Genomic DNA, 12867 nt, shown 5'->3' with positions numbered 1-12867 from the left:
TACAAAACGTGTATCATTTGTGTATGAAAGTCTATTTTCTTTCTTTCAAAATTACAGTATATGTTTCTAATGAAATTAAAATATATGTTGTGTATTAATTTTGTACAGCGGGTAGACCAAAACTTGAAAGATGGAAGATGTTTGCTGACGTGAAATTCAAAAGACAAAAATGACTTGCAGTAGATACCGTCAAGTTGGACACAAATAGAAAGACATGTTCATATTATAATGTGTAAAAGCAATAATTTCGTAATGTTACATTTGTTATTGTGTTGTTTTGAAAGATACACATTTTGTTTTATTGAGTGCAGTTGTTATCATTGACATTTATAAAGTTTGATTTCGTAAAAAATTGTCATATATATATATCATTTGTTTCTGTTACATATGTCAAAGTTCAATATGAGATTCATAATTCATACAATGGTTATACATTATAAATATACATTGAACTATACTGCTATTCATAAAATTTTCATATAGTATTCATACAATGTTCATACAGTATTTATACAATGTTCATATATGTACCATTTGTTTCTGTTACATATATCCAAGTCCAATATGGGATTCATAATTCATACAATGTTTATACATTATATATATACATTGAGCTTTACTGTCATTCATAAAATGTTCATGTAGTATTCATACAGTGTTCATATATATACCATTTGTTTCTGTTACATATATCAAAGTTCAATATGACATTCATAATTTATACAATATTTATACATTTTTCATACAATGTTTATATATTTTTGCATATTGCAATCGAAATTTATACAAAATCATACACATTTAATAAAGTGCAAATATTCATTTAAGCATACTACCATTAAATACAACAGTTAATATATTATGACATATATAGTTAAATATATTTTATACAACATGCAGACATGAGTGTTACAAGATCTCTACTGCTGGATTTTGTAACAAGTCAAGATCATCTCTTGGTTTCACACACCAAGAAGACGACGAAGAAGAAGAAATTGATGAACTATGTGATTCTTCACTAACTTCGTCTTGTTCTTCATTAACAATCGGTTCTCCAATCATGTCCGAAACAGAATTTTTTACTTTCCTCCTCTTGTAATATTTTTTTCCGATTGTTTTCCCCGTTGACACTACTTTCCTTTTAGAAGGACTAGACCTTACTAGTTCATCATTCGACTTCTTCTCTAATTCCATCGCAGCTGTATAGCCTGAGATTTTCGATTGAATTTGAGTTATCCATAGATCAAAAGATGGTATTTCAACCATGAAGTAACCGGTATAGTTTGTACCTCTTGTGAATCTCCTTAGGGTATTTGGTTTAGACATTGTATTCAACAACCAGATCCTAAAAATTTATAGACAAATAAATATTAAAGAATTTGACATAAACAAATATAAAACTTGAAGAAATCTGCATTATTAATACAACGTAAATTTCTCCTAAAATCAAGCAACAACATATTAAAATTAAATAATTTGACAAAAGAATTAGAGAAAAAAATAAACACTTAAAGAAATAAACCTGTTTGATGATCTATACAACACGATTTTTTTCGAAAATCATGCAATATTGCGAATTTGATGGTCGAAAAATAAAAAACCTAATTTTGTGAAAGATTGATAGAGTTGTAGTTGAATAAGGATTTTAAGCTTAATATTATTTTGGAAAATAAGTTTAAAACTTGAAAGAGTTTGTACTTGAAGATGACATTAAGCGTGCGAATATGTATGTTCATATTTAATATGACATAGAAATTAGGCATGCTGTCTTTAATTAATTAATAGAAAGAGAAACGTGTGCTGCCTTTAATTGATTAATAGAAAGAGAAACGTGAAAAAAGGCGTGCAAAATTAATATGGTAGAAAGAGAAGAGTGTAAATAGGGGAAATGTTGAGTGTTTAGGGGGAAGATAAAAGAGTATTGGTTGATATGGGGGTGGGTAGTTATTGGGTAACTATATAATATGAAATTAATTAAAATCAAATTCCTAATTTTTAGATTTTGTTTTTTAAAGGTAACTATATAATATGAAGTTTAATTAATATTTAATAAATAAATTTATTATTTATATTAAAAACATTAAAAGGTAATTGATTAATATTTAATAAGTTATTATTTATATTAAGAACTTTAAAAGGTAATTGATTAATCAGCAATAATTTAAAAGGTTTTGTTGATAAAAGGCAAGTGAATAAATGAAACTAATTATTTAAACATAATAATTATTAGTTAAACAATAAAATAATTTTTTTATTAATATATTATTAGTTAATATGCTATAACTTGATAATAATATGCTATAAATAATTTATTTTTAAATATTTTTTTAATTAATGAATTATTAATTGATGTGCTATAAGATGATAATAATATGCTAAGTAGTTTATTTTTAAAGAGTATGATTACAACTTGATATTTATGGGATGTTAATTTTACATTATTATAGAAATCACATACTTTTAAGGCAAAATTACAATTTATCCCTTAAAATTTTATAATTATAAAAATTTCTCAAAATGGATACAATAATATAAGCATTGATACATTAATCTAATGCGTGAGATACATTAATTTGATGCGCGAGATAAACTAATCTGATGTACGAGATACACTAATCTGATGCATGAGGTACATTTTATACATGATACACTAATTTGATGCCTGAGATACACTAATTTGATGCGTGAGATACACTAATTTGATGCGCGAGATACATTTTATATATGATACACTAATATGATGCGCGAGACACGCTAATGCGATGTGCGAGATACACTAATTTGATGCGCGAGATACATCAATGTGATGCGCGAAAATGATGGATTTTGGAAATTTGTAAAACTTATAGAGGATAATGATATAAGTAAACTAAAAGGTGAAATTTCCGTAATTAATCTTTTTTTATTCATATTTTATTTTTGAAACTTTTACACAAATCAAATAGTGTTAAGAGCTAATTACATTTTATCTCTATTCTATTTCAAATTACAAACATCTCTTAAATTAGGTGGAATTTGGATACATCCCATAACATCTCAATAGATCGTATCTTTATTTCGGATATATTACCCAACTTCACAATACATCACATCTCGATTTTGAATACATCATTCAATGCTCCGATACATCACGTAAAGTGTTGTATCCTAGAATACGAGAGAGAAGAAAATTTTGTAATTTTTTCAAATGATTGGAATTTTTTTTAAAAAAATATGGAATGAAAATCATATAAAATTAAGAATTTCAAAATTTTGGAAATTTTCTTTGGTCTAGTTCAATAGTTTTACTGAATTATTTATTCCGATTATGCCTTTTTCAAGTGTGATACTACTGCTTCTGATAGGTTTTAACTTTGAGAAAAGACATAAACTCACCACTGAAGTTGTCCCGTATTTTCATAAAGACACCTTAATTTTTGAAGTATCCTATCACCCCACAAAACTTTTTAATATCTTTGTAATTGGGCCATTTTGACCCATTCTCTATTCTGCATTGTGACCACGCACATGAGGAGCGTGATGTAATGTTTCAAATGTCATTAACCAATTTAGAAGTGCCACGTGTCACTTTATTTCTCTATCATTAAATATTTTATTAATTTACATCATCTTCCCCAAATTAAAACTCAAAAGAGCCATTGATAACCCACTTTTGATGATCTCATCTTCTTTATTTTTTTCAAAACAAGATCAACATTGGTACTCTCTTTGACGAATTCATCATCTTCCTGAAACGCAATATGATAAGAATTCATTTTCTCTTTTAATTTTCAGTAAAACGATTTTTTTTCTTCAAGATCACTTAAAGTTTCAGATTCAATTTCGTTAAAGAAAATTATGAAGGATAAAAGAGTCGGAGAAACAATGCTAAACTGAAAATACACCACTCAGAAAGACAATGTAACAAAGAAAAAGGTCGAGATTTAGATGATTTATCAATCTTCTTTTTCCTATCGTATGCTACCTGAGCTCTCTCCTTCCTCTTCCTCTTGTTCTCGAGTTCCTTGATTTTATCAAAAATGGCTCCATCCAACCTCTGATGAAAGCTTTCCCAAGAGAAGCTTGACTCTCTTCTTACTCTTACTTTTGTGCAGAAACAAGAATCTTGAGAGAGAGAAGAAAATATCAAGAACTTGGAAAGTTAAAAAATAACAAAGACAAATTTTTTTTTCTACTTTAGTAAAGAATCGGGTCGGGCTAAACGGGTTGAAAAGAGTGAGCATCACGCGCGTCAATCCGGATGAAGGAATGAGTCAAAATGACCCATTTACGAAGATATTAAAAAGTTATGTGGGGTGATAGGACACTTTCAAAGTTAAGATGTCTTTATGAAAATACGGGACAACTTCAGTGGTGACTTTATGTCTTTTCTCTTTAACTTTTAAGACATGAAATTTTTGGGTTGTTAAATGCAATTTCAAATTAATATATAATAATTAGGTTTACAATTATAAATATAAAATCTTCTTCAGTTTTATATATGTGATAAGAACATTATTTTTATCAGACTCAAAGGATTACGATTCGATTTAATTGATTAAAAAGTATTTTTTTAAAAACATATTGACATCGTTAAATGTGGTGTAATAATCTCCTCACCACTTTCATTAGAACCCCTAAAATTTCTATTTATTAGGTGAAAACATAAAATGCTCCTATTTATGATAGTAAAAATAAATGTGTACTTCAATTACATCAAAATCCAAAAATTTAGGGCATTGATGAAAGTCTATCAAAATCTATGTACTAGACTACAAAAAAGTCAAGTATATTAATTCAAATTCATGAGGTAATTCAGGATATACTATTGCTAATTAATATACCTTAATGACATGAGAAATTTGTGTCATATAACAGAGTTTTTGGCTAAAAATATTAATGAAATCATATGATAAACTTAGTGTATTCACATTTTTATACTATATACAAGTTTAATTTGCTAAGTTTGTCTTTTATCAACACATGAAATAAATTTATAGCACTTTCTTTGGTGACGATACATAGGATATATAAAGTTGTTATTATCACTGGAGCTTCTTTTGAAATTATTAAAGAGATAATCAAAATTTTAACACCACCTTTTCAGGATTATGATTTTATGTCTTCTAATTGGGAACTTGTTAGTTGAATTCACCACATTTCAAAGCCAATTTTTTAAACTTGTTAGCCATATTAACCACCATCAAATCACTATTATTAATATCACTTATAAATCATCACTATTATCAGTCATTATATCACTAACTACTACCTACGATATATATATATATATTAAATGTTTACCGCTAGTCATTGCCATCAATATCAATAGCGATATAATATTAAAGTATTTAATTTAATTTAGTACTGGATTGATTTAACGATTTATTCAATCTTTTTACTAATCTTTATTTTATATTTTTAGAAATTGATTAAAAAACAATTTTAATCAATATATTTGATAATTTAATCTATAAACAACATCAACATATTCTACAATTCAGTGTGAGGCCAAATAACTAGTAATCACCCGTCAACCATACAATAATAAATTTATTGCTAGGCTAGTAATCACTCACACGGAAGTTGAACGTATAATTCTCGATACTTTTTCGAAACAAATAATCGAACCCCATAATATATTATATGAAAATAAAAAATTCTCATTGGTTTTCCTATAGTTGTTATTGAGTTTCTTGACTTTCATAATTGCACAACTAATTTCTTGTTGTTTATTAAAACATACGTGTCAATCAATAGGGATAACACGTAGGTGAACTTAGGACAAATTATTTTCCGACTTTTAATAGGATGAGACAAATATGATGAACTAAAATTTATTTTTATAAAAATTATTTAATACAAACAATATATAAAACTAAAATTCATTTTAATTTATATATTGTGTGTATGACATATTGAAGAGGAAATATGTTTTTCTATAGTTTCTGAAAATTCAAACGTGATATATGTTGGTGGTAGATACATGTTCTTTAATATATGAGTATACCATTAAAACATAATATGGAGAAGCAAAACACACACACACACACACACACATATATATATATATATATATATATATATATATATATATATATATTATACGATGTAATTTAAATTGTTATATCGGATAATCTATCAATTTCTTCAATAATTAATACATACTTGTTGGATTAATAATTTACTTATCAGTATATTCTAAGTGTTTTTTTTTGTAAAAAAAATGTGGAATGTTTAATGTCATAATAAGAGTAATTTATTTAGAACATTGCGATCTCACTATGGAATATACTCGTTTCATCTTTCAATATTTTTCATCTAATTATATAATTAATATTGATTTTGTTGAGTTTTAAAAGATGCGAATGAAATATGAAGAGTTGTGATTTTCATGAAAAATTTATGAACAATTGTGACTTTAATGAAAAGTTGCAACTTTTATGAAAGACTGTAACTTTTTCAAAGAGTTGTGACACTTTCGATAAGATACAATAAACATTTGCACTATCTTTTGTATCTATAAATAGAGAGATTTTATCTCATTTTACAAACAACAGAATTTCTGAACTACTACTACTACTCTTCTTTTTCTTCTTTTTCCGCACAATTTAATATTTGTTTACTTTGCTTCCGTTGAATGACTTACTGACGCTAATTTTTTTTTTGTATCAATACACTGGTGAATAAAATAATTTTACCGTAGGAGTCAAGAGATTTATTCATTTAAACATCGAATATCAAAAGAGAATGATTTTCTTAAGGAGACAATGTGTATTCACTAGGTTTAATTATTTTTTTCTATTTTATATACTAATGTTACAAATCCTCATATGTTTTTTTTCCGCTCATTAATTTCTACCTATGTTATTAAATTTTTGTTGTTGTGATGGTTCTGCTATCTCTAGTGGTCAACCTTAATCAATTGAGTGTTGGAATAATTAATATATTGATAGAAATTATTTGAGAGTGATGGTTTGTTATTTCAGCACCCCTAAAGCTAAATGTGAAATTTTAATTAATTATTAAAAACTCTAATTTTATTGACTTCGTATAAAGACAATCCTTACACTATTAAAGTTGGTTTGATTTATTTCTCGTTTTTGGTATTAATTTTTCTTAGGACAATAAGCATGTTCGATCATACATGAACATTAAAACTCATGTAACATATAAAAATAGAATAGGTAAAATACAACAGTCAAATATTTTTTATAGTCAAATTTATTTCTTTCAAAAGTGAAGGAAGTAAAATAGAATAATCAAATCTTTTCATAATCGTATTATTTTTCTAAATATTTTCATTTGCTAGTTATAATACTATTATAAAGAATTTAGCTTGAGACGTGTCAACACTATTCTTAAGAATATTTCTAATCATCCAATGTATCACTGAATTCATCGAATTCTTAAGTAGAAACAAATTTCAAGAAAGAAAATCTAAATTCGCTTAAAAAAATAAAAACGGAGCGTATAGAAAAAATTATCTCTATTACCGACCATTAGTTAACTTCTAGTAATTAACGGTATAGAAACAATTAAAGTTGGATATTCTCTTTGTAAAATTACTCAAATTTTCTAGTAATATAATTATATTATAGTAAATAAAATTTAATGAGTTGTTCATTTTTGTTTAGTGTATTTTGGAGTGTAGGTAATTAGGTTGAGTGTGGAATGGCCACTCTTATGCAATGTGGCAAAGGTTTTGTATAGAAGAAGACGATATTTTTATGACCTTATGTTAAGAAAAATAAAATGACTTCAAATTCATCTTTCTTACTAAGTTTTAATCACCGCTATAATAATCTATGTAATCCAATCCCCCACACACCGCTTCATTTTCAATTATAAAAATCGTCTTCATCTCTATTTCATTTACACACAAACACAAAAACAAAGAATCAAAAAGAAAAAACGTTACTCTTTTTGATCAACCATGTCTTCAGTTCAAGTTGATCAAAATGAAGTTATTGTTGATGATAATGACATGATGACAAATTTAATTAAAAAAGACGATGAAATTTATTCCAAGTCGTCTTCAATTGGTGTGCTGAGTCATGGAGATAGTGGTGATGATGAAGATGGCGAAGAAGCACAAAGCAAGGGTCTTGTTGAGGAAGGATCCCTCAACTCTTTGGCTGCATTGGAAGCTGCGCTTCCTTTTAAGTTAGTGTTTTTCTTTCTTTCCTTTTTAGTCAGTTTAATTAATTTATTTTTAAAAAAATTTCCTAAAATCTTTTTTTCGTTTAATTTTTTCCATATAAATTTTTTTTGGATCTGATTTAGATATTTTATGACGGAAACAAGAATTTTACAAAAGGATTTATAGCATAACTTTAACCTCATTTTTCATGTGTCTTTTTTGTCAAATCTTTAGTTTTCAGTCATTCATCTGTAGTAAATGCTTGTAAAGATAGATTACACGTAGATTTAATAATTTTTGTGTACTTATAAGCTAAGACTTCATCTAATTTTTGGTGATATGATTTTATTTTATTTTACAGACGGGGATTATCAGGATTTTATGAAGGAAAATCGAAGACATTCATGAATTTGGGTGATGTGAAAAATATAGAAGATGTTGAAAAGGAAGAAAGCCCTTTGAACAAAAGGAGACGTTTGACTATGGCAACTACCTTGTATAAATGGGGTAGTAGTAGCTCAAGTTCAATGCCTCTTTTGACACCTAATGATGGTGAAAACACACACAATGTTGAGGTTGAACAAGAGTTCAAATCATCCACTAGCAGCACTAGCTTTAATTCCGTTGATTCCACCACCACCACCACCAAGCCATTCATCAACTAATCGGTCAAATCAGATCATCTTCTGTGCACCTCAATAAGTCTAGTTTCGATAGTCATGCGTTTTTTGTGTGACACTAAAGTTTTTTTAATATTTGTCTTTTCCTTTGGGTTGTGATGACGTTTTTTAGTTCCTATGTTTTTTTTTTATGTCTTTATTCTCTCTTTTTATGTAAGTGGATATGCCCAATTACTAGGGGTATTGATCTGAGCTTTTCTTTATTAAAAGCTTTGATCATTTTGTGTTATCAATGAAGTGTTTATTTAAGTATTGTTTTTCTGAGATCATGAGATTTTAGTTGTTTCAATTGGTTAACTAACTGGATTTTTATTTTATTGATGAAGATTCGAATCTTCACCTTATAATCGACTTCTGAATAGATATATGTTAGCCCCTTTTTTTCTTTCAGTAGTATTTTCACTTTGTGATCCATTAAGTGGTTTGTGTGATTTTTGCTAAAAAAATTCACTTATACTCAATTCAAGTTTCTTTAATTTTTATATGTGAAGGAAAATGCCTAAAAAGTGTTACAAGAACCCTACAAAGCAACAAAATAGGGAAGTTATATATTGAAAAGACAAAGGTGATTTGGTGGTCTAATTATTTATTTTTATATTGACGATGTTTATAACTTAAACTCCATGAGATAGAATGAATAACTACAAGTAGTAAGTTATAATAGGCATCTTATCTGCCCATTTTTATTTTAGCAATTATCGAAAAAGCAATTTAGACGAGCGATTCTCATAATTAATATTTTGATATGTAATCGAGAACACAGCTAATCAAAGCAGTTCAATATCTATATATAAATATATAAAAAAATTAAATCATATATAAATAGTATAATTTTATGCGCCGACAATGGCTATACGTTCTTGTATACCAACATAAATGGTCGCACTAAATTTTCAAATCAAAACACATTTTTAACATATATAAATTCGTATGAGATATTATGAATGCATTTCTAGTCCTAGATCTACAAGTAGGAAATTTTTTCTTTTTAAATGCTATCATTTTTATAATTAAAAACAAGTCCAAATGAAGAGAGAGAAAAAAACTACATGTTGGGATAAACATGTGTAATCTTATTTGATCAATTTGCATAATTCGGATGAAAAGAACCTGTATACGTAGTTACGCGTATAATCGATTCGACTAATGGTTAATGAAGTGTGTGTTCAGAATCGTAAAGTTTCAGGTTCAAATTCCAAATTCCAATCAAAACAAAGTCAATAGGTGATTTTCCACCTATTTGTCTAAGTATAAACGAAGTTACCTGATTCTTGTTGATAATAAAAACTAGATGATATGTATCTTATGAAATTAATTAAGACGCATACAAATTTAAGCAGATGTACACAAAAATGAACGTTATCATTCTTTTCTTTGATAGTGTGTGCAAGTATCTTTTTTTTATTTTATTACATTGGGGATGTAGAGAAGGAATTTGAACTCTTCACCTTAACCATAGAATAAAGTAAGTTCACCAAGTGAGTTAAGTCCTCAATCTTCTGTAAATAACTTTTTATTCTCCAAAAACTGTTATTTATTTGAGTATATAGTATTCGAATCTTGTGGTATTTAATTTCTTTTCTTAATTGTATGTTAGGAGATTCTGAATCCACTTATCAAGTATTAGAAATCCCTTGTAAAAGAAGTAATAATGATATGTGAAAGCCTAAAAAACAAAGATCTAAGATGCATATCTAATATTTACATCACACAAAAGAAGACAGTTGTCTCGTTTTAACTGATGTTGGCGTAAACCCGACAAATTTCATGGATATATATCGTTATAAAGACATAATAAAGATATAAACGTACTTTAATGTCGTTTAGCGGAAGAATTATTTAAAGAATCTATGATTTCACGTTATATATAACTTGACGTTTTCCCTTTAGTTAAAGCTGTCAAAGTGTTCGTAAAGGTAGTGACGTAGGTCGTATTGTTCATGAAAGAGGCCAAACCTTATCGACTTTGTATAATACCAAAAAGTACTTGGATCTCCGCCCATATGAAATCTTTTCGGTTGCTCCAATGCACCTCTAATTTTATTACACATGTTAACTTTCAATTTGACGGATTAGGGTTTATTTATTTATAATTAATCACCCTTTAAGACCTTGTTTCTTGCCCTAATTCAGGCGGTGTTGAATTTCAGTTAAAGTTGGAAACAAAATAAAGGGGTGGAGGGTGTAAGTATGACCTCCTGAAATAACTGTATGAGTTGTGGAAGACAATCTATAATATGTACTAGCAACCCAGGAAGTGGATTCAAAAGAATTGCAAATTCACTCAGGTAGTCACAAGTCAAACCACGACATGTGGTATCGTTCCACGAGTAGAGTCACTCATGAATTACTTTTTTCAAATTTCCACGTTCCTTTTACTCTTTCAAAAGATCAAAATAGAAAATAACTCTAGAAGTTAAAGAGGTTATCAGAAGAGTTTACATATATAAATCACCAGCTTAGAAGAAAGGGCAAGTTGGTGGTGGGCAAGGATGATCAAGTTAGATAGGAGATTTCATAGTACTAGCATAACAACCCTAATGGAGGACACTCAGAGATAGAGAATACTTATAGAAGGATTTCAACCTTATATTATTGAAAAAAGTCAAAAGATGATATCAACTCCTCAGGAAATGCCCGACCTGCCAAAAAAGCAAGTATTATGTAGCAGTCTATCCTGGAAAGTAACTTTTATTAATTCCTAGTTCTTCTTAGTCCAACATCAACATGGACTTTATCGATGGGTTGTCAAAATCCAAAGGAAAAACCATTATGGTAGTAGTAGACAGTTTGACCATGTAACGACCTGTTAGTCGTTTTGAGCAGTACAGTTTATTTCTGGTAATAACTGTCTGGGTCGACGGATCCCACGACGGACCGTCGAGGGGGTCTCGTTCCAAAACACTTAGACTCTGGAAAATTGGGTACTGAGATCGACTCTCTGAACTTCGCGACGGAATGGCAGGACGGACCGTCACGAGCCTTTCCACAGAATTAACTCTGAACTTTGTGGCGGACCTGCAGTACGGACCGTCATAGTCATGACGGACCGTCACAGGCTGCGTAACCCTAACTGGGTCGGATTTCTGTTAAAAGTTTTAAGGGGCGTTTTGGACTATTCCTGCTTATAATTATAAAGTTAGTGGGTTAATGTTAATAATTCAATTACTTGGGGGTTAAAGGTGATAACCTTGGAATAAATAGTGGGTTACTTTTACTGTCTTTTATACTTAATTATATGGTAATTAGGGTAAAACAAAGGGATTTTGAAAGAGGAGAAAATTAAAAAGAAAAAGAAGGGAGAGCGAGCGAGAGGTGAGAAGAACGAAGAGGGAAGCAAAACATTGGAGAAGTAGATTGCTTGATCACGATTCTTCGGTGGAGGTAGGTTATGGTTTATGCTATTTCATAGTAAACTCTTAATAGCGAATGATATGTATTGGGTAGTATTGTAAAGTCTTCTATATGCTTAATTGTATGCTTGCATAATGTGATTATGTAATTGTAATGGGTTGGAAAGATAAGGTTGTGAAGCTTAAACCTAAAAGCCTCTTTGTTAATGATGATGCCTTGGTATAAAAGAAGGCTTGATGAACTAAAAGAATGAGGTTAGTGTATCGGGTGTCACGTTCCGACACTAGGATAGTAGTAATGGATCGGGTGTCACATTCCGACACCAGGATAGTAGTAATGGATCGGGTGTCACGTTCCGACACTAGAATAGTAGTAATGGATCGGGTGTCACATTCCGACACCAGGATAGTAGTAATAGATCGGGTGTCACGTTCCGACACCAGGATAGTAGTAATGGATCGGGTGTCACGTTCTGACACCAGGATAGTAGTAATGGATTGGGTGTCACGTTTCGACACCAGGATAGTAGTAATGGATCAGGTGTCACGTTCCGACACCAAGATAGTAGTAGTGGATCGGGTGTCACGTTCCGACACCAGGATAGTAGTAGAGGATCGGAGTGTCACGTTCTGACACCAGGATAGTAAAAAGAATGAATCTTGAATTATGTTAATATACTCAAATTTAAAGAACCTATTTCCCAAACGAGTA

General features: G+C 29.4%; 1 protein-coding gene and 1 long non-coding RNA gene across 2 annotated transcripts; one reads left to right on the top strand and one right to left on the bottom strand.

Annotated features, from left to right (window-relative positions):
- Positions 1-800: 800 nt before the first annotated feature.
- Positions 801-1722, bottom strand: LOC138337718 (uncharacterized). Its single transcript, XR_011211105.1, has 3 exons — positions 1523-1722; positions 1290-1345; positions 801-1208 (listed from the first exon to the last, which is right to left on the bottom strand). It is a non-coding gene; the product is annotated as an uncharacterized lncRNA (long non-coding RNA).
- A 6108-nt stretch (positions 1723-7830) lies between these two features.
- Positions 7831-9066, top strand: LOC101245866 (protein OXIDATIVE STRESS 3 LIKE 4). Its single transcript, XM_004245250.5, has 2 exons — positions 7831-8145; positions 8484-9066. Exons 1-2 carry the CDS (start codon positions 7916-7918, stop codon positions 8785-8787), a joined length of 534 nt encoding a protein of 177 aa, XP_004245298.1. The 5' UTR covers positions 7831-7915; the 3' UTR covers positions 8788-9066.
- The last annotated feature ends 3801 nt before the right edge of the window (positions 9067-12867 follow it).

The sequence above is a fragment of the Solanum lycopersicum genome, chromosome 8 (genome assembly GCF_036512215.1).
Source record: "Solanum lycopersicum chromosome 8, SLM_r2.1".
NCBI lineage: Eukaryota > Viridiplantae > Streptophyta > Magnoliopsida > Solanales > Solanaceae > Solanum > Solanum lycopersicum.
This window is presented reverse-complemented; position numbering and strand designations above follow the sequence as displayed.